At 44.8% G+C, this 23,389-nt stretch overlaps 1 protein-coding gene across 1 annotated transcript; it reads left to right on the top strand.

The window, feature by feature from the left end:
• The first annotated feature begins 181 nt into the window (after positions 1-181).
• LOC119448096 (uncharacterized) lies at positions 182-21,640 on the top strand. Its single transcript, XM_037711575.2, has 15 exons — positions 182-308; positions 2,622-2,686; positions 3,779-3,984; positions 4,780-4,901; positions 4,999-5,074; positions 5,826-5,915; positions 9,630-9,701; positions 11,600-11,666; positions 11,783-11,865; positions 15,530-15,612; positions 16,038-16,190; positions 17,013-17,145; positions 18,992-19,113; positions 19,550-19,631; positions 21,446-21,640. Exons 8-15 carry the CDS (start codon positions 11,663-11,665, stop codon positions 21,638-21,640), a joined length of 855 nt encoding a protein of 284 aa, XP_037567503.2. The 5' UTR covers positions 182-308; positions 2,622-2,686; positions 3,779-3,984; positions 4,780-4,901; positions 4,999-5,074; positions 5,826-5,915; positions 9,630-9,701; positions 11,600-11,662.
• Positions 21,641-23,389: the final 1,749 nt, after the last annotated feature.

The raw sequence follows: 23,389 nt of genomic DNA, 5'->3' as shown, positions 1-23,389 counted from the left end.
GCTGATTGAGCAAAACGACCTTGAATCGCCATACGCGTGATGTGCTATTTATGCCAAGCGACAGTGATCATTTATCGCCAAAAGTGATCTCCCGAGAATACCGGCCCAACTAGTGAATTCCCTTTTTGTGATCGCCGCAGCGCACACGTACATCGATCCTTTCCTCATCAAGGACCCAAAAGGGCGAGAGACATCATCTGCGATGGGCGACAGCGTCGCACGGGAGGAGCCTGAGATTTACTTGCGCGCCTATTACCGCTTGGTGGAGATGGCAGTGTCCGCAATGACTGTTGAAGTCACTGACGCCAGTAAGTATACTCGTCTATTATCAGCATAACTTTGTGTTATCAGCACTTATAATACTGCAAAGCGAAAAAGTCGAAAATGAGTCGAGTGCATTGTTGGGTTTCCACTTTCACATACTGTATACCGGTGGCTTAATTTATAAGCCGTAATGCACATTTGGGACTACTGCCTGTTTATCAACTGGCTACAGAGCAACCGCACGTCAAATTTCCATGTATACAAGCACAACAAACGTTCTGCTCAGTTATTTTCGGTTCGCCTTTCGGCTTACGCTAACGGTACTTTAGAACTAAAGTACGCCAACAAATAAGTTTATTGGTTGTTGTAACTTAATTATGTAATTATCAATTAAATTCTTGGGTTTTACGTACCAAAACCATAATATGATTACGAGGCGCGCCGTGGTGAGGGACTCGGGAACAATTTTACCCACCTGGGGCTGTTTAATGCGCACCTAAACCTTGTTGTAACTTCATTCACACAATTTTGCCTTTTGTTTTTAGCCCGTTAATTTTTTTTTCGTCGTCCATTTAAAGACAGTCGTTCTTGGCGAGTTACCGCCACTTTTCCTTATGGGGTATGTCGGTTAAAAATGCGGGCTGATCCTGAATGTAGGGCACTCTAATGTCCGACGCTCTTCCTACTCCCCTCACACGAAGGGTGACGCGATAGAGTGCCGTGCGCAGTGACTCCACCGTCGGCACGTCGGATGAGTGCTACATCGCGCTTGCGCCGGGGATATTTCAGTGCGTCGGGGGACCGGCATGCAATGAGACCGGCGCTCGCCCGCTTACTACTCGCCTTCGCATCGCCATGCCGCACCCGAACAAACTGCGGACCGAAGCGGAGTTTGAAGAGTGATAGGAGAAACCTACAGAGTGCCTGACATAGAGTTTCCTACAATAATTAATAGAGGGAACTCGGGCACTGCAATCGTTCAGCCACCATGGGAAATTTGATTTCTCGTGTGGATAGTGTTCACCTCTTCGAACAATCCAGCTGAATTAGGGATTAGAATTGCACTGTCTGCCACAGATAGCATGTGCCACAGGCTAGGCAGCAAAAGAGCGGTATGGATCAGAGAGCAAATGGGGATAGCCGATATTCTAGTTGACATTAAGAGGGAAAAATGGAGCTGGGCAGGCCATGTAATGCGTAGGATGGATCACCGGTGGACCATTGGAGTTACGGGGTGGATTCCAAGAGAAAGGAAGCGCAGTCGAGGACGGCAGACAACTAGGTGGGGTGATGAAGTTAAGAAATTTGCAGGCGCAAGTTGGCATCAGCTAGCGTCAGACCGGGGTAATAGGAGATCGCAGGGAGAGGCTTTCGTCCTGCAGTGGCTGCTACTGTTGCTGCTGGTGCTGCTGCTGCTGCTGATGATGATGATGGTGATGATGATTATGATGATCTGCCACAGGCAAATTTTAAATTTTTTCGGTAGTCGTCACAAGAACACCCCGCATATGTCACGAGACTCTTAGTCAAGCGATGCGTATTAAACCCTGTAAAACTAACGACGTTGCGTACAGTTGCGTGTTACTTTCATCCTATACACAGCATGCAACCTCAGGCAATGTTTTACGTTTACCGACCACAAAAGTCACAACTTTAACTTCGCGCAATTTTTGCGTTTATGCACCACTCAGCTCAGAAGCCAGAACAGCAAGACACCAAGACAGGCGGATGTACAGTTTGAGATGGTCTACGCACCGACCTCACGAGGACGAAGACGATGTAAGATGCTTGTCAAGGAAAGAGTAGTGATCACAAGAGTATTCACAGAGAAATATCGCACATATCTAGCTGCGTCTATAGGTTCTGTGTCCCTACTTGTTGCGCAGGCATTTGCGAGGATTGGCCGAAAATGGGCACATACCCCGGGCACATATCCCGTGGCAGATACCGAATGGCTAAATCAGAGAAAATCAAGTAAATCAATGAATCCGTTGAATACAATGCACAATTACACTAAGTTGTCGGTGTGCTCTAGAGATACCTACGAGCCAACATTTCATGTGAAGTTTTATGCAGGAATTTAATCTCTTAATAAGCAGAACGGAGGTGCGCATACTGACACTAGTTTTGTCGGTCAACATACGGGACTTATCTAAGTCCGTTTGCTGGTACTTTCAATCGGCGCACATATGATCGCAAATGTCACCGCCGAGATACCGACCGACCAGGCGGTCGCAGCCACGAGAAACTCGGGAACAGAGCCTCGCTTTAATGAATAAATGGAACATACGGTGTACCGTGCAAAACGAGTTGAATTATTCATGGCCAAGCGTTTATTTCTTTTTTTTTTCGTGCAGGTTTAATCACCGCCATAATGACAAGAAAGGAAACCGACAATGAGCTTCTCACCTACATAACCGCAGTAAGTTGCGCGTGCAAGCGCAGTAAGTTAGCACCGTTTTGCCTTCTACAATGATGCAAGCGATTAAAACTCACGTCAGCCATAGAATAAAGGTTGGGATCGGACCTCGATTATTCAAATACACGTAAAACTCAAAAACAAGAGGCTCTGATTAAGCCACCACTGAACGGAATCAAATAAAATTTACTGCTTTCAAACGGAAAGGTCAATTTACAGATGCCTAAGCTTGAGTTACTTCCTTAATTTTCTTAAGACCCAGTCAGTAGGCTAGTTTTTCCATTAGTACTGGCTCAGAGTGATATTGTATATTTTTTAAGCACTGAATAGTAATTAAAATGAAATCAGACCGGTCTATAATAAACTTGAAGGCAATCGCAAAATATGAAAAATTAAAATTATGGGCTTCCAGTTAACTGTCCAATTAACGCAGCACACTATGAGGTAAAAAGGAACATTTACATAAGAAATTTGTATGTTATGTGCGGCTTTAGAGCATGCGGATATTTTGTGAGAAATACAGTTATAAAACTGACGTTATACGAACCTTACACGCCGTATTTATCACCATTTTATAAAATTTATAAATGTAACAAATCTTGTTCTAGTCAGTTCACTAGTGTCCTGATAAATCATTTTATAATAAATTTCTTCCCACTCAACTGCAGGCATTTGGTTGCATCCCATTCGCAACCATATCATTTTGTACAGACGAGTTGGGCGTCTCATGAACACTCGAGTATAGGTGCGCAAGTTGCCTTCAACTGAGCAAGAGAATCACTAATTTCTAAAAAAGTACTTCTAAGCATCAAGAAGCGCAGGCTGCGATGTTCCTGTTAAAACACTGAGACGCGACTGAACCGATACGTGCGGTCCTGTGCCATCGGCACTTTAGTTCTTTATTAAGCTTCCATACAAGCTACATCATATCTCGATTTGATGTGACAACAAATAACAGAGCTCCCAATCTTCACGCCAACGAGGCTCTTCAGACCTGACAGTTTACTGCCTTAGTTGCCTTTGCAAAGCTGAACCATGGGCCACGAGCAATTATGGTATCATCGCGCTGGTCTCTTGTTCTCTGGTGCATCGCAGCTGTTCACGTACCAGCCCATACTGGGCCTCGTGTGCGTCGTCCAGACGGTGCTCATGATCGGCTCCTTCGTGGGTGGCTTCTTCTTTGTGCTCGCCCGCATGGTGGGCGCGTTTGGCGGCCGCAAGGTGCAGAACATCACCACGCAGTACATGCGAGTGCTGCACTTCTACACCGTCGTCATGGTGCTCCTGGTCGCCCTGAACGCGTGAGAACTGCGTCGATTCTCTAACGGTCGCTGACTGGTTGAGCTAGGCTGGTTGGATGCACTGGGCTGATTGAGCTGGCTAGATGGGCAGTGGCGGTGGCGGCTGCTGCCGCCCCCGCCACTGCTGCGACTGTTGCTGCTGTTGAGAATCGCACCCATGGCCTGTCCGCACAGTCACTGGCACCACACGTACCCGCCGAGGTGGCGTAGTGGCTTTGGTGTAGCGCTGCTAAGCCCAGGGTGTGGGACCAAATCCCGGCCGCGGCCGCTGCATATCGACGGGGGTGAGATGCAAAAACGCGCCTCTACCTTGCATTGGGTGCACTTTAAAGAATCCAGGTTGGTCAACATTTTACGGCCTCCCACACTACGGTGTGTCTCATAATTATATCGTGCTCTTGGCACGTAACATCCCACAATTTAATTTAACAGCCACCACGGTACTTATTACACTGCCGGACTAGTTACCTGGGGCTTATGTATTCAGTCGAGACCGCAGACTCCCGGTTGCACAAAAGGATAACCGATGTACAACAGCCTGCCTTTGAGGGCATCTGTCAGCCTGGTGTCATCTTCACGGCTAGTTCTGACTGCGTAGTCTTCTGCAGCTAGTCGTCTCGCTTTATCTTCCTTCTCAACAACATTCACTTGAGCCCGCAAGGAAAGCTTCGCTTTAGTAATTTTGATAATTATCGTACATCAGTAAGTGTAACTTTAATGTTTATTATTTCAATTGTGATGACCAACGGGAAATTTACTGGCTTTTCTCCGCAATGCGACTGCTTCGCTATGAAGTGTCTCCATCTTCTGGCTGTGGGGCAGCACCAACCACTTTGCCACCGCCTGTGGAAAAGAGTGAAAAGGTCCTGCAGCCAGGCGTCATCGACGTGCGGCGCTACATCGTCGACACTATCAAGGTGAGTCATCAAAATTATTCACGGATCAATTTCCTGCGCATATGTGAGTGTGATTGCCATGAACTCTTCTCTTCACACCGGCGCGACGCTTGAACAGAGCCTGAGAAACACGCTTGCCGATCTAAAGTCAACGAGGGAACAAATGTTCAGCCTCATGACCTCTGGAAACCAAGGTTTGTACTCTGGTCAGCTTGCTCTTAATGAACTAAGAAATCAACAATCAATTCAATTGAATTTTGAAATGACCCGATTGTAACACTCTCGCCGTCTGTATAAGTTCTGGCATTCTAAAGCCCCATGGGGCCCAAACCAGTATAATCAAACTGGTCTAACAATGTTTTGATGCATCCGTCACTGAAAGCCCAAGAGCCTATGGGATGGCCTTGGGCGATCCCTAAAAGAACCGGCTGATGATCTGCACAATAAAGAGACGTGAATAAAGAGGGATAACCCAAATGCAAACGACAAATGTGTCATGTACAATGGGAAGCACCTAGTCCTTGCTAGTGGCCGGGATGATGGACGCAGCTTTTGTCAGATGCTTACTTGTAGATAACGCACACTTCCAGACATAAGCTGCGGTTGCAGCAACTACGAATACCTTCATCAAAGGTCTTAGGATTCAAACGCCAGGTCAAATGCGAAAGGCTACGTTTATGCCAACTGTTTTTCATTAGCCAGCGGCCTTGGTTGACGATACTCTCACTACCTTGCCAGACTCGCAAGAACAGACCTCACGAACTACTCAAGTGGACGATGTTTTCTGAATACTGTAACAGGTCTGAAGCTTCAATTGTCCGTCACAGTGCAGCGCAAACACAGTGAAACGGACACTCTTATCTTAGTTGGTAGAGAAGGTTTTACAAGTCAAGAGTTAGCAATTCTGCTGCACCGAAAATCTTAGCCCAATTTTTCGTCTTTCAGAGTACCGGAAGAACATCACGTATCACGCAGACCAAGTGCTGACCGACTGCGGCCTTCCAACGCCGTCTGTACTCGCGTCGCTAAAGGACTGTACGTGACAGAAATAAGTTCAAGATTCTATTGCTCGGCGTTGATTAAAAATTCAAACGTGTTTATTGACAAGTTTTCGGGAGCTTAATCGATCAAATGATCTCGTTCTATATATTAAAAATTATCACAGTTTCGCCATAAAGGCGAAGCAATGAATGCAATAGCAACATGTTAGAATATTACACGAAGTGTAAGACTCGTAGCTGTAGTGGCAGTATGAATTGAAGTAAACGTAAAGGAACAAGTAAGAACGAGCTGTCATGCTAGCGGTACTCTGTCTGAATCCTGCCATCGGAAAGTTTCATTTATGTTTATTAATTAAAGCCAACGTCTTTCTTAGCGACTTTACCGCCACTTTTCTGAATCGGGTATGTTTCAAACTCCTTTTCTGGACCGATTCCACATCCGCGCCAATGAAGTTGCATCATTTTCAAGTTTAAGTACTGTTATCGTTTCGCTCTTATACATTTATGTCTGATAATAATTAAGATAAAAGGCATGCGCGGTTAGTGCTTTGTTTCATGGCATTTGCTTGTGGGCTGTCATAAATTCTGAGGAATACTGCTGTCAAGAATGTAAAACCTGGTATGAACAACTTTAGTGATAGAATGGTGTGGCAATATAACCCGCATATACCGCATGCCATATAGCAGGGCCAGGCATATAGCATACATATACCTAAATATATACGGAACATCACGGCGACGACGACGGCGGCGGCAAAATTAGTTTGGAGTGTCCATATAATTGCTATCGCAATAAAAAACTTCTCTTGCTTAAGAGCTTTTCCTAATAAGCACCATACAGTTACGGTAGTGATTGCCGTGATAACGAGACGACCACCCTTGCCATGGCCAGTCGCGAATGACACTTGCGTAAGAAAGTTTTGTGAACGTGGGCCCGGATTTGTTCATGTGTGCGCGTAACTTCTAAAATGAGACGCACACGTGTTGCCCCAGGCAGTTGTTCCTGCTTTCCGGTCGTGCGGTCTGAACACAATGGAACGCTCCTTGAAGCAAGATTATACCATGTGTCCCACGTAACTTGTGCCAAAATTTGAAAATATGCAAATGGCCACATATATAGCTGGACAGAGTCAAAGTAATGTTGTTTGCCGTCGCTTGGAGCAAATGAGAAGGTGCCGCGCGGCTAGTCGCACGGCCCTTTTTTGTATTTCGCGGGCTTTTTTTTGTTTTCAGGCTTGGAAAAAGCTTTTATGTAGCACGTGTTGAAAACAGAAACCTAGGTATAGGGAATTTTCATGATGGTCTACAATTTTTTCATTGACACTTTTGTTCTTAACATAATATTGAACCGGTTGAATAATTAATAATAACTAATTATGCAATTAGGCGAAATACAAAAAATTGTCCCCCTTGGTCCAAGCGACGGCAAACAACATTACCTTGGTTCTGTCCAGCTACGTGGCGCATGGATATTTTTAAATTTTGGCTCAAGTTACGTTAGACACCCAGCATAGCCAAGAGTTCACGTACTCTCCAATGGAGTGCGCTTACTCTACCCAGTCAGCGAGAATGCAGTGCGTCACAAGCGGGGGCAATCAGCGCCAGGAGACGCAAGCGTCAGTGGCATCGAATGCGCGGAGGAAAAGCGCTTAGTCAGGGCTGGGGCCGGCTAGACAGGGCTTCGAGCCAAAGACTACCTGACATGTTCCCTGCGCACAGCTTTCATTTAGGCGAGTTCGAGAACTCTGGATTTTAGTGTTCACTATTAGACATACCTTTTCTTCAGCACAGGGAGTCGCCTGCACACTCTTTGTGCTTAAAGGCGATTTTTTTGCCACTTTTACCAGCCCTTCTTGCTAGCGATTTCTACTATCGCATTTTCTCGAGGTTTTCTGGCGGCGAAAGACAATGTTAATGCTATCCTGCACCCGAAGAATAAAAGTGTGATTATCAACTATCTTTGCGGAAGTAACTAAAAATTGCTTCCATATTTAATTTCATTTCAGAGAATTTTCGTACCCATTTCTGCACCTAACCTTTTTTAGCGAAGTAAATGAAAATTGGCCCATATTTGGCTAATTTTCAGTTAGTTGGCCAGACAATTTGCCCGGACAGTTTACCACCCACTCTATGAACGCCCTCATCTAGCCCATCTTCGGCAATGCACTCTGTGAAGCACAAGCATAGTAAACGTACTTCTCAAGCAGCCAAGTATTCTCTAAAAAAAGTGAAGTTCGCAATCGCATTTGGGGATTTCGTACAGTTTCCTGCATTTCTTTTATTTTTAGTATTGTGTAGATGGTGGCTTACTTGATCCCTATACCTATTCTCTAAAACGTGCGTGCCAAACGTTTACTGAACACACTTGCCCTTTGTGTCCTATGGGACATTACCCATTTAATTAGTGCAATAACGTCTAGCTAGCATCATTTGATTTAAAAGCAATGAAAGTGACAATATGGTCACCTAGAAGAAACCTTCGCCTAAATCTGTACGCGCATGTTCCATTCTTTTTTTCTCCTTACTGCAGTTCTTGAAAGCGTCAAACAAGTAAGTGTCTAAGAGACGACAAGAACCATTATTCAAAGACACCGAAAACTGTTGACGTGGCGGAGAAAGGGCGTCGCATATGCAGCTCGTTCCCAGCGCATTAACCTAGGACCGTGTGAGAAGTTTACGTTTGAGAGGAATGCTCTATCTGGCGCATGGACGCGTTGTCGCCTAGTATTTTTTTTAATTTGGCAGGAATTTTTTCATGTAAAAAAATAAAAGAACCGCACAAGAACTATAGGTTGCTTTAAACGCTGTTATCGGTCCTTTCTCGACATTTTTCACAACTTTTTCATTTACACTTTATAGTTAATTTAACTAATTATTTCTGAACAATGAAACATACCCATGAATAAGCGTGAACATGTGCAACGTCCATTAACATGAAGTGAGTGCGTTCCCGTAAAGCCCTCAAGCGGGATAAGAAAAATGGGAGAGATGTACACGCCTATTTTTCTGCACTCCCTTCCATATAAAATTTATCGCACCGTTCTTTTTTTTTTTTTTTTTATGAAGCCGCACCAACAAGTTCAACTTCAGTCACTTCGTTAGTATTTTTGTAATTCTTGGCGACATTTTTTGGGGACAGCTGGTATATGCGACGTGCCAGCAAATGGCGTAGGAAAGTGATGAACAACACTTACAGTTTCTCCACCTTAACTTCATCGTATAACGAATGATAGGTTTTGCAAGAAAAATAAGTCTAACTCTACCGCACTTAGTGTTTTACCCTGCTTGTACCGACATGTGCCTGACTGTTTTTTACTTAGTTCCGGTATTTAGCATTCACAACAATCAAATCCTTGAGAGATTTCGCACTCGTCGAGTTGATCTCGAAAAAACAAAGTACGAGAGCCTTAAAACTGTCTCACTGGACGCCTCCTTAGCTATTGCAACAGATTGGTTGTTCTTACGAACTGCACAGTCGTATAAATTGGCTTGTGAACACCCGCCCTGTAACGCACACTGCATACCGAATCGACCACGCTACTGTTCAGTTTTTTTCCTTTATTTTTTTCCGAGCCTATTGAGAGGGAGCGTGAATACTATCGAGAAACATTACAGCCATAGCTCGTCTGCTGGTCATAGTAGCGCCTGTATATCATGATCTTCCATGAATTTCCTCTTCATAAAACTTCCTGCGCCTTTTCGATGTCTACAGAAGTCCTTTGATTGTTCACCTTTCTTGTAAACTCAGGAATGCGCGTCGGATCCTTCGTGCCAGCAGAACGTGAAGGACGCAGAAGCGGCCAGAGTGAATATACTCAACGTATGTACCTACGCGAGAATAATATCATATTAAAGTACAGCACTCAAATTTGATTGATTGGGTGATTGATTGATTGATTGAAGTTTATTCATTCCTCTTGCGTTACAGAAATCAACAGGCAATGAATCAGCCGTAGGGGCTCAAACATGCATGCTGCATACAAACGTGTTCCATGAAAACAATACGTTCAACATGAAAGCTGCTTGGTTCACACATCAAGTTCGAATTCACGCAGAACCAGTAGAGGTTGCGCGAAAACAAGTTAGATGTTTCCTTTCAAATAGCTTTTTGAACTGTACGCCGATTCGGCATACATGATCTCATTAACGGTCGTAAACACCCCGAAACATGGTTCCCAAATAATAGGCTTGCAGATATCGGATTAGAGTAAAGCTCACTGTCAGCTCTCGCCTCGTTCAAAGTATTCAATAATTGCAATGAAGCATTCAAAACAACAATATATCCTCCTTTCGGAGCGCGAACATTCCATTGTCTGGACGAGAGCCCCTCTTGTGCCGAAATTGCTCCGCGGAGCAGTCGAAGACTGCACCACTATCGACTCTGCGGTTGCAGAATAGGCAGAGGAAACTTGGGGGTTTCACTAAGTGAACTCTTACAGAATACCCCTCCCTTATGACTATAGCGTTAAAAGTGACTCCGGAACCTCTTTAGCCCGTGCGCTGTCTTGTCTCCACGCTAAGACGGAGGGATGAATTCAGGGAGAGGGGGGCAGAAAGGAGCCGTGTAGCGGTGTGCGGTTTACAGAGGGTGAGAGCTCCGTCACCCTGTCTAAAAGCTGCTTTTTATCTTAATCCTCATGTTCTGTATTCTACATAAATGAGCACCTACACCTAATTAAACATTCGGTTAGCAAGGCGTGGAAGAAACGCGGACGGCCGGTTGCCATGGCATGCAGTCCCAGTTGCATGAAACTGCCCTCAATGTCAAACAAACAGCAGTTCGATGAACACCGCTAATCATGTTCTTGGAAACTAAGACGGAATACTATTTCGCGCTTTCACGCCAGAAACTGCGTCTTGATAGAACTTTAACACGTGTAAGAAGCTATAAATATGCATAGCATTGGTGTCTTACAGAAATTTTATCTTAGAAAAAAGAATAATAAACACTAACTTTTAGAAGTTCGCTGAGCCATCCAAGAAACTCGTACTCAAAGACAGCAAAGTTGTATTAAGAGTTCTCGCATCTATCAGATGTTCTGTAGGGGTCTCTTTTGCCTCTGCTCAATATCTACTCGACTTTGCAAACTGGCACAATTCCTTCCTTACGCCCGAGAGTTTTCAAATACTTTACTATTTTCGAGATTAGTATACTTGTATACTCTCCAATATATCCGACGCATATTCCTGCATGCTGAACCGGCGTCTGGCTGCTTTTTCCGACGGCTTTATTTATAGAGCTGAGTATAGCTGGCTGTTCGCTGAATGACATTTCATGCCAACCACTGCCGCATTCCTTCGTCGCCACCGCACGAAAAGAGTTATGAAACCCCACTTAACATCTTCGCTGTAAATAGTTCCTTAACATAAGTGAAGCTTCAGTGTTCAAAGCAAGCTAATGAGTGAAAGAACCGGCTACCTGAAAGTCACTTATACTATAATCTCTGTTGTTCAATTAGGCAGCACGTTACTGTGAATATGATTTTTTTTTCTTTCCAGTAAGAACTTTGTCTATATTGATCAGACGTACTTTGTTTCGCTCGCCGATATCGTTGTGCTTTGAGTATTACTTGTTTTTAGGGTCATGTGTTCGCCCAATAAATAGAAAGATTCGTGGCTCACACTTTTGGCACTGTCCAGTTCTTCACCGGCACAGACAATATGATACGATACCAGAAAACGTTAGAGTGGTGTGTTAATTTTGTTGCTCTTTCTCAGGTGACGCGAACAATTCACGCCGATTTCCAAGAAAAGTTCAACGCCTCAGTAGAGAGCTTCCTCATGCGTGAGTGTTTAAATAAAACTGAGGATTTGTCATTAATAATACTTGAAGCCCGGTGTCATATTTGAAAACTTACTTTTGTGTGTTTTTTTCTTTCATTTATTCTCCTCCCTTTCCAGTCTCCCCTATTCAGACAGAGTTCGACGACATAGACCGCAATGACTTGGGCAGGATCAAGAAAATAAGCTTCTTGGAATCGGCTGTAAGTGCGTGCGCACTCTAGCGGAGAAAGTGTCGACATTTGCATGCGACGAAGCGACTTCTTGCGCTTACTATATGCGTGTTCGGTAAAAATAAGCAGGCTCCCTGATATTGAACGTGTATGTGTCACACAACCCAAAATGTTTTGCATATCTCCAACGAGTTCCAACATTGCTTCGGCAGGCTAGGCCGATAAACGCGGCGTAGCCTTTGTACACTGCTTCACAAAGCTTCCGCATACTAATTGATGCATGTCATTGCGCATTCAAAGCTATGCATGAACGCTATCACGTTTCTAGCTATCTCCTCGTGACCTTGAAAAAAGGTTATCCACTTGCGCAGCGAATTAGGCACACATTAAAAAAATTTGAGCGTAACTATATATAACGTTTTTTTTTTCTATTTAAGAAATGCTATCGACATTTCTTAAAATTAGAGCAGAGTGAGATTATTAAATTATTACCTCTGGAATACATTTACCAAAGTGGCACACATTGGAAAATGATTTCATGTAGTAATTAAACAAGTAAATATGCAAATTAGACTACTTTTAAAAACAAAAAAGCCATGCGATTGGTTCCAATGGAAGACGAAGTTTGCCATCCGAGGAGCTCATAACCGTGTCCAGAAATGAAAAAAAAAGTGGACGCAATTAATTTTTGCAGCCTAATTAATTCAGGCTGATTTCACACAGAAAAACGAAACTAAACAGCCGAAGAGCGCAATGGTCACGCCCTTATTACACGCCATCTATGAGTGACGTGACTGCTTGAATCTTAACGTCGGGCAAGCATGAAGCTAGCTCGATCGCGTCTTAATAAGAACGGTCCCTTGATGCTCGCCCGACGGTGAGTCTCAAGCAGTCACGTCGCTCATAGATGGGCGTCTAATAAGGGCGTGACCGTTGCGCTCTTAAGTTGCTTAGTTTCGTTTTTCTGCGTGTAATCGACATAAATAATTGCACTGTAAAAATGAGCAGCGTCAACTTTGTTTCATTTCTGGAAATCGTTTTCACCTCTTCGGATGGTTTGCTTCAAGTCTTCCATTGGAACAAATCGCGTGGTGACAGCTGTGACATAAACGTTGGTTTCTTTTTTTGAACTTTGCTTTCTTTGAACTTTATTTGTAGTGAAACGCTTAACTTTCATTTAGAAAGTTAAGTAATTTGAATAATTACTTGTCTAATTGCTACATGGACTCGTTTTCAAATCTGTGCATCTGTGGTATATGCAGTCCAGAGAAAGTTATTTATCTCAGCTTCCCTAATTTTAAATAATTTCGAACGCATTTCGTGAAAACCCCGAATCTTATCATCCTTTCATCCCTTCTATTTCGTTGGATGTGCTTGGGCTACATTGGGCGCAATCCCTAAAAGGCATTTACGGGCTTAAAGTTGTGAGTCGGCCGAGTTGGGGTTCGCACTGACAAGGAAAAACACTGGGAACAACGTCATGGGACAACGCCGTGTGTTTACTGGGTAATCTGGGTTATCTTTGGTTTATTTACCCAACAGTTTCGGTCGGTCCACCGACCGAAAACGAGGTCTTGCGATCCAAGTCCCGGCCACGGCAGTCGCATTTCGATGGGGGCGAAATGCAAGAACGCCCGTGTCCCGTGCATTGGGGCCACGTTAAAGATTTCCTGGTGGTCAAACTTAATCCGGAGTCACCCACTACAGCGTGCCTGTCACAGCTGTCACCGATTCATCGTCGGCGCGAAGTCAACCGACGGGGTATACAAGCCGGTTGGTCGTTCCGTACTCGGGTGAACACAGTGAAAAGAGTCAGAGTCGGGAGTAAAGAAAAAAAAAAACAAGATATTTATTGACTGATAAATATACACAAAATAATAAAATAAAATAATAATAATAAACACAAGACAGACTAACGCACTTGAACTTAATATAGCGCAATGAGGAAGACAAATAAATACGTGCAATTAACAGTCGGTATAAAAAAATGTGGTTGATCCCTCTTATATAGGAATCGGTATAGAACACGAAAGTGAAACGTGTCTTCACAGAAGTAGTGTAATGTTTATTGCACATTGATATATAATGTCTATTGGTGTTTTGTGGCTAAAGCGCCCTTAGGCGTTGATGCACCCACGCTGACGCCTGGTGGCACGTCTCCTCCATCACGACTACCAACGTCGATGACCATGAGTAACCGTCGTGCATATGGAAGCTGCACTACGCTGCACACGCTAGCACAACGCGAAAGACGAAGCACGTAACTGACACACTAATACAACGCGCAAGACAAAGCACGTAACTGAATCGTCACCGAGTCAAATCAGCGCGTACAGCGCGTCGTAATTGCAGCCTCCGCGATCAACTTCAGAAACATTTTCAGAGCTAATTGCGGAGGCCACGCTCCGCTGTGCTGAGTACGGTGAACGCCACCTGGCGTTGGTAGTGCTTCTTGATGCCAGCGTCCCTTCGAATGCTGGCATCGAGGCGTCGTAGTGCTGAGACCACCGAAGCGTTCACTGTCGGTGCGCGTTAGTGTCATAATGCAGTTATTCTCTTTTCTGCAGGGAGAGGCCTTCGTCCTGCAGTGGACATAAAGTATAGGCTGATGATGATGATGATGATGATGATGATGATGATGATGATGAAAATGAAACAGTGCGAGGATAAAATACACAAGAATACACTTAACAGCATTTCACTAAAACAACGTTCAAAAGAAAACAAATGGTGTAATGCGCATGGCCGGGCAGCAGCAGCAAGTCCATAAACCATGAAGTCGGTGCACAGAGCTTTCCCGAAGAATGCTGGTGGTCCTATCTTGTCGAGGTGGATGTGATTGCTGGGCTGGGTTTCCCAGGAGTCTAGATCTGACGACTTCTCTCAAGCAGGTTGAGCTAACTTGAGGCGAACTACCGTGAGCTTCGTTGCAGACGTTGGTTTGTCGTCGCGTACGTCAACTAGTTCCTCGGAGTTCCGACGCGGCCAGGCGGCCCAGGCGTTACTGGACGGCCCTAGCCCCCCGATGGCTACTCAGCAGCGCATAGGTTCAGCTTCTAGACTAATTAGCATGGCCCAAAACCTGCGCTTAAATAGCCTCTCGTTTCCCTAGTTTCTTATGTAGGCGAACTGCCGGTATGCAGAGTTCACCTAATTAATTCATGACTCCTCCCAAAGGTCTTGGCCGCGCCCCTTTCACCATGGACGAGGGCCGGTAGATTCACATGTCTCCAAGGTCGAGCCCTGTCACTGTACCACACGGTCGCCCACGTACACCTCGGGGTCCGTTAATCGGCGTGTCGCGTCTCGAATCGAGATGTGACCCCGTGAGGCCACGACGTTTTTGACGCCCGTAATTCGGCGTGTCGCCTTCTCGAAATTATACGCCGCACAGTGAGGACACCACGTTTTTGGCGGCCGTTAATTGGCGTCAAAACCACTCGAAAACTCGAGAAAATATGCCGCTCCGTGACAGTGCCTCATAATGAAATCGCGATTTTGGCACGTAAAACCTCAAAATTCAATTCAATATACACCGCCGACCTCCAAAATGCGAAATGTTACGCATGTGAATTTAAGAAAAGCATAAGTTGCGATCGCGGTAGCCTACTTAGTTTTCGTGCCTTTCTAGGCGCAACAATTGCCAGCTGGCGGCATATTCTCATATGTTCGTTTCATTTTCTTTTTTCTCAAGGTGCTCGCAACCCGCTACCCCAACGTGTCAAGCATGAGTGTTCTCGGCAGCTTGAGTCCGTACGACGTAGTCTTTGGCAGCGGGTGAGTTCTCCATGAGGGCACTGCATAATATAGCATGAATAGAATTATTGCTTATTTCTTTTTTATATGGCTTATACCATCTGCCGCGGCATTTAGTCGAGTTTAATGATGATATATAGTCAGGACTCAGGAAGCTTCAGGTCACTTAAGTAATTCGGCAGCGAGTCAGTTGATCATACATAACCAAAGCCCATTTGTGACAACATTCGCAAGCTACACCCAAAACGCAGGAGCTTCAGAGACAGTGACCATAGCAACGCAGTCCGAGCTGTGAGCTATCACTTGCTCCTGCCGCCGCGTCCTCGTGTTCGACAGAAAGAACTGACTGCTCCCTCTCTTCTTGTGTTTTTGACTCCCGTCTTCTATAGATTAAAATTATGTTCATCATACCACTACTGAAAGTGTACCAAAATTACGCATTTCAGGGAGGAATACAGCAAGGTGGCGTCTACGGCGGCCATTGTGCTGGAGTCTGTCGCCGGCATAAGCTTCGTCTTGGGAATCCTCGTCCACAGCCCGGAGATACCACCCAACAAACGCGGCTTCATCTCGAACCAGTGTGGAGTCCTGCTTGTCGTGTGCGTTTGAGATTTCTGCGCTCAGCAAAATTTGAACGTCCCGTGGGGAACTATACTAAAGAAATGCTGCCTCAAAGCTACAGAACCACCGGCTTCATGCGTCTATATTTGTCGAAAAAAGGCTAAATAAGATTAAAGAATCTATTTCCTCGAGAGAAAACTATCCATATAGATTTATACACACGTCTTACAATGCAAACTGTTGACACGTTTACGTGCTTTACCCCCAGAACGATGCGAGTTTAGCCGCCAGTGTGTACCGGCATCGTGTTGAAGTGAGCCACGTTTAAGCATAGTAAGCACGAATGCATGTAAGGTCGAGAAGGAGGGGATAACCGGAAACGTTCCTTTGCATCATTTTGCAATGTCTTCAGCGTTCGCTGAAATTTCGGTGCACGCGCATTTTCCCATTCGACCCGCGAGAACGCGGTCGCTATAACGAAATACCGTATCCGTGACATCGTGTCAACCGGTTCGCCGGCTGCCGTCTGTGTGGGTAAACATTACAACGAACTGCCAGAAAGTAATCCCTAAACATACAAACTGCAGAACATGATGTCATAAATATGCCACAGTCATATTAATTGTAAACAAAGTAAATTTTCATCAAACGATACCGTGAATGTTCTTCAAAGTCTAGGTTAATAACTGGGGGCAAAGTTTTAAGATTATTGTCCAAGTCACCGTGCACGCTTCTTTGTTTACAGATGGAAAGCTTATCTATAGATAACCATTACTATGTCGCACAAGTGGCGAAAGCCCTTCGCAGAATCATGACAATATTTCTATACTCTTACACGTCATTGCTCTTTGACACCGCAGGAGCACACTCTTCATGTGGCTCTTCAGCACCGTCATGGCGCCGTCTTCGATGCTCTTCATGATGGGTGGCGTGATCTCCCAGCAGTACATATGCGAGCCCTATTCGACCGATCGTTTAACTTTTCTCGACGACGTGAGTAACTTCGCCCACGTGGAATCCCTAGGAATGTCTCTTTTAAGTCAGTTAACGATTTTAGAGCAACTGTATCGGCAAGCTACAAAGTAGACGACTATATTTACCAGATAAGAACAGAGTAAATAGCAGGCCACGTGAGTGTGCAGATACACGGCGTCTTAGCTGCTAACACATTCACGTAGCATCTAAGCTGGTATAATGTAACGATTCAATTCCGATGATATTCCTTCTAGCTCATCGCCAGTGGTCCGAGCCCCTTTCACCACTGGCATAGGCCGCCCGTAAACTGTGGTAGGTAAGAAAGGCATAGATTAGAGTGAAAGGAATAATTGCATTATAGCGCCAATAATATTTGTTCTACAGATCATAACAGTCGTAATGTACCACATAAATATAATTATTAGTCGTGCAGTTTGCCTTGGACTGTAATTGATCTAAAACGTGGTCACAGCTGCGTCAAAAAAGTATCCGTGTGGTAAAGACTACGTAATATGTCCTGGTTCTTTCGTAACCCATCTTGAATTAGCGTTTAGTAACATAAAGCAAACAAGTAAGCGAAGAAAACGATACGATAGGACGCACAGTGGACGCCGACCTCTTCCTTTCTGCAACTTTAGCGACTGGACGGTGGTGTTCACGTTCGATATAACGGCCCACACAATAGTGATTGCTTGCGTTTTAATAAAGTACAACCATTCATAATTCGAACATCACAAGACAGTAAAAATTACACGCTGTCACTATGAGATACTAAATAACGGTGACAGACGGAACTTTGTTCGCGAGACGTCTCTTCAAGGTGTGCTGGATGTCTGAGAAAGATGCCAGTGCGAAGTACTCACTTTCGGACACTTCCATGCATATAGAGATATGCGTCTCTCCCTTCACGAGATAAAAAAAAAAACTTACGGTGCATACATCCTTCGGGGATGATTAACGATGTTAATGCGATTAACAATATATCCTATCGTGGGGTGTAGGTGGTGCGCTGAGTATGTGCTGTCTCCAGTGGCTCCTACTCAGGGACACGCTTCCTAACATGCCCAATGTTAGGAAGCGTGCTAGGAACCGAGTTCTTCGCCCACGGGCAACAAGAACTCGTACGCGTCCTACTTGCAAGTGACCCAAGTTGGCCTCAAAGAGGTTCAATGAAAAGCAGCACAAATCCAGTGGCACATAACCAGAGACTCAAGTTGGCGTCGAAAAGGTTCAATGAAGAGCGGCACATAATCACTGTCACATAACCAGTGACCCAAGTTCACCTGACAGTTGGTTGCGATCCCAGTTCCCTCTGCACAGCAGCCCTACGCTCTATCCATTAAACCATGGACTACCCCGTCACACAAGTTGGCGGGAAAGAGGTTAGCCGAGGAGGACAAACATCGACAGAAATAGCGTTAACTGGGTGAAGTTCCTAAAGAATGATGATCGCATTAAAAAAAAAAAACGCGCTTACCGCTGCTCTACTCTTGCCGAAATTTTTCAGCAAGATCGCATCAATTTGACGAGGCTCGCATGGGGTAGCGCTGAACTAACTCGCCCAGCAGCATATTCTACTGATTCTACGCATAGCCCGGATCATTCAATAAACACTTGGACCTGTTACGTGTGTCGTTTTTCAAGAAAAAAATTAATTTGCCTTCTTTTGCGCCCCTTCTGATGTTGAGTTTGAATAGAATAACAGCTGATGTTTTCAACTCCTCTGCGTTGTGTCCCGCTGGTTATCTCAAACAGAACACAAGACTGCATGGGAAGAGATTCGAAGGAATGGGGCCATTGTCTGGGACACAACACCGTGATGTTGCAACGCTCCCTCATAAAAAAAATTATATTCTCATTTCAGATTCTACTCACAATGTTCGTGCCACACCGGGATGATGACGCCGATGTGGCGCACCAGGCGGAATATAACCTCAAAGCCATCGAGCTCTACAACACCACCATGAGGCCCAGCATAGTGCTCAGGTGAAGCACCCGCCTGCGCTTCCAGTGTTCAGTATAAACGGGTCGCGTTTCCTTGCACACCGAAAGACGCCAGCTGAACTGTTCCGTGCGTCTTAGCGCGTTAATGTCAACATGGAAGTGAGAATTTTGGCTTGCAATGATTGACCGAACTCATTAAATGATTATAGCCGAAGAACTCGTGTACTGGGGTTCTTGTAAAAAAGAAAATGGTAATAATTATTACGCAATGTCTAGAAACGCTCGCTCGTTAGAATTCTTTTAGCGCACGAAAAGTACTCGCGATTTATAAACATGTTTTTTTTTATTCTACCTAACATTAGCAAAGTGCAATAGTGTCGAAATATTGGCAATAAGATGACGAGCTGCTCGTCATTTACCTGTTTGAGTGCTGCGATGTCTCATGGGTTCTGTACAATATGCTTATAATTCGATGCAGGAAGTGCGCCAAAAACGAAACACTGCTGGCAACTACTAGCCTCACTGACCTCAAGTCACTCGAAGCAGCGTACATAGTAGCCGTGAGTACATGCGCATACATGTCAGTGCCAGTATTTGCAGAGGATATGCCATAATTATGGAGTTTTCCAGTGGGTGAACACAGTGAGATACCAGACTTAAGCCCACCACAACCGTATGAGCCATCAGAACTTCCTGCAAAGCACCCTCGCCAAAATTCGCTTCGGTCTCGGCGGGAGCGACGCGCGAGATTGCGTCTGTAGAGCAGGGTACAACCGAATTTACAAACCTTGTCGTTCGCAAGAGCTATTGTCAACTGCCGGCCTCCTTCACTAACAATATGCCTAACTCCACTATTGGCTCCTAACCCTGGTATGTCTGTTCTTGCATATAGTTCTGGTGCAAGAGCTCTTTTTGTGAATATGGGGCTCGATTCTTTGTGCTCATGTTCGCGTACCGGAAAGTACCGTAAGACACACAAAGTAAGATAGCTTCGAGAAGAAGAACTGAAATGTGGAAAGAAAATGCTTGAGATTTTGGGGGAAAAAACGTAAAGTTTCAGGACGGTGCGTTCACAAACCTGGGACCATATTTGATAAGATGGAAAGAAAAAGAGTGAGAGCTTAGCAGTTCACGTCGCCATCGCGTGGCTCGGACCCCGCTCGTCAGCTTGCTCAGCTTCGGAGCTGCCGCTGCGTTTGTTGCTGTCGAGCTGAATAAACCCACTTTAAAACATTTAAAAATGTCCGCGCCCTTTTGTCCCGCAACGATAATAGTTGTCTGCCTTGCTTGTGTTTCCTTTCTTGAATACTCTGCGCTCGCTACTTTCCTGTCAAGGATGCAGTGTCACGCTGACAACGTGTATGCCGTTCGTGATCTGGAAGTACCGGGCTCACAGCGTTAAAGGAAGAAAAGATGCGCAAGATAGATTACGAAATATTGTTGTGGGACCAGATAAACCCCACAGGGGGCAAACCTTTTTATGAGTCAAGAATTATTTTCGTTCAAGTGTATTTAGTTCTTATCACCCGTCGCGGCGAGTGGCCGTTATCCGCGATAAGAAGGTGTAGTCTTACGCCAGCGATTGACAATGAAAAAAGTAAAACGAGAATTGTTACATAATAACAATAATGTTACTGTTTGTCTACATGCTATACAACGATTTATAAAAAACAGGCGCCTGTCAATCGCAATAGCGATCATATAATCGGAGGCGGCTGGCCAATGAATGAAAATTCTTACGTACAAAAAGATTTGTGAATGTGGATCCAGAGCCCCAATTCGTAAAGGCCCCTTACGCTAGAACTGTTCGTAAAAGTAGTAAAGTTCAGTTAATTCTGATGCTCGACATACTATAAGCGAAGGAAAACCTTTGTATGCGGATTCGGTTCGTGGGACGAATTCATTCGCAAGTGCTCTTTTCCATAGGCCGGCTGCTTTTGCTTATAGTATGTCCAGCCTCAGGATTAATGAAATTTTCTCTTGCGAGCAATTCTAGCGTAAAAACTATTTTTTTTAATATGGGCCCAGGTGTTCCAGACAAGCTTACTTGTGTGGTTCCGTCCATCCAAAGACAAAATTTGCACTCTCGTGGGACAAACGTCCCCACAAGTTTAACTCGGGAAAATTACTTTTTATTCTTCATACTTACCGTTATTGTGGAGAAGAGCCTTAAAATTCGTGAATATTGGTGCCTCAATGTTTTGAAGAAGTTGCTGTGTTGCATAGTTATCGAGAACGTCTTGCTTTGTTGTATCGTATTGCAAATACAAAATAGTGGTGTCACAGAAAAGTTATCTTTGCAGCAGTTTCTTAAAACTTTTATGAGCTGAGCAAAATTGAACTTGTGAGCATTTAGTTTCTTATCTTTTCTTAGAATCCGCCAAAGTACCTGCTCAAGCTGATTAACAAGACCGCATTCAGCGCCAAAGGCTACAGTGATGACTGGAAGGGTCTCATAGGAACGGACTTGGCGGACCTGGCGACTCCCGTGGAAAACCTCCACGACACGCTGGCTACCGACACGGTAAGCGCACGAATTGCTGTAGAGGAAGACCTCCTACTCAAGTGAATTCATTCAACACGCTTACTTGTCTAATATCACGGCAGTAAAGAGTGCGAATTGTGTCTTCTGCTGCCGGAATATTAACATCTTATCACCCCCTTTTTTTGTCCTTTCTACAGCATAAAGGTCCAATAAACAACATCTCTACTGCTAAGGTAAGCGGCTTTTCCGTGCTTACGGCGCACCACGTATAAAAATTTGACGGCGGGGGTTGCTGCGTGTCGAATTGGCTTCAGCACCTTCATCCATTTAGTATTGCTGTTCTGCAAACGCGGTTGCCTACATGACTAAGGCATTCAAGAAATTCAGGGCCGAATTTAAGAAGCACTCCCTAAGAAGATGCACCGGCGTATATTATAGTGAACGTACATGAGCAAAGATGGTCGGACTTCGAAAGAGAAACGTTTTTAGGAAAGATAAGTTTTGTGAATTCAGCCCATAAGTTTGTGAGTATATGGACATACGAAGACGTATTCACAAAACTGTTCGTATACGCTAGAGCGGTTCGTAAGAACAGGCGGTAGCCAATCGTAAGAGCGACCGTAATACTTGCGAAAGCAGCCGGTCAATTACAAATCCTTCTTAAGAACGACAAGCTTGTTAATTAGGACCTGTATACAAAACAAACTGTACTTAAGTTAGAACCGTGTGTAAGAACACAGGTGCAGGCAATCGTGATGACGTACATATTAATAGGGAGACCGCTTTTTAATGGTAAGCAGCACTTAGCGAACTAAAAGCTTCGTACTCTTTTTGTAAGAACATTTCCTCATTCGCTGGCGCTCGCGCGCCATCGCCAGTCATGATAGCACTCTACATAATGTCGAGATGATCCGCGACCAGACAGCCCTCACATAGAATTTTTTTTTTTCAGTCCACCCTCGCTTGCTGTAACCGTTCAGAGGAGGAAAGTCGAATACGGACCGTCCAAGAGTGTCATTTTGGGATATTGTTGGAGAACATAATTCTCAGCAAACAACGCCGACAACAGGACTACATGTTGTCCTCCTTCCGTGGGCCCGTTGCCTGCGCTGCTTGTTCAGAATTCATAATACGGCACACCATGCGCCATTAAATTTCAAACTGCGCGTGCGGGCCGCCACGAGTGCATAACGCGTGTTCCTTGCTTATAAGTGTCGCGAAAGGTTTTGTGAGCAGTTAGGGCACGCTGGCAGAAGAGAAATAGGAAGTAGGTGCATGCGAGCGTTATGTGGAAAACAATGCGTATTTTCGAGATTGGCGAAAAATTCGCAAGACACTTCGTTTGGTATTGGTCGGTACAGATTGGAAGGGAAGAAAGGAGGCAACCTATTGGCTTCCTCCCTTTCTTCCAAAAAAAGAAGGGATACCCTCCTGCTGATATAAAAATGTTATTTTTGGTATTTCAGAGCGGTAGTCCCCATTTACTCGAACAGGTTAAGCACACTTGACATCTATTTCCACTTTAAGTGGTTCGATTGCTTAATTAATGCTCAGCGTTGTCAGCACAAACGGAGAAACAAGTTTCCCCGAGTGCGAACCCAAGGTCGTGTCTTGTCGCACCACAACACCCTTCCGACGCAACTTGCAACAACCTACCGCAGGCATACGTGACCAAGTGGAGGGAGGCCGAGAAGAGGTTATACGACTGCTGGGAGGCCATGGAGAACACCATCAGCGTCAAGATGAACGATGTAAGCGCGGTACTTCAGCGGGAAACTCGCCAGAAATTCTGCCAACAACGTTTGTCAAAGAAGCGACGATCGTTAATAGAAG

Source organism: Dermacentor silvarum, chromosome 4 (assembly GCF_013339745.2).
Source record: "Dermacentor silvarum isolate Dsil-2018 chromosome 4, BIME_Dsil_1.4, whole genome shotgun sequence".
Taxonomy (NCBI): domain Eukaryota; kingdom Metazoa; phylum Arthropoda; class Arachnida; order Ixodida; family Ixodidae; genus Dermacentor; species Dermacentor silvarum.
Note: the sequence above shows the minus strand (reverse complement) of the source record. Positions and strands in the feature narration are given on the sequence as shown.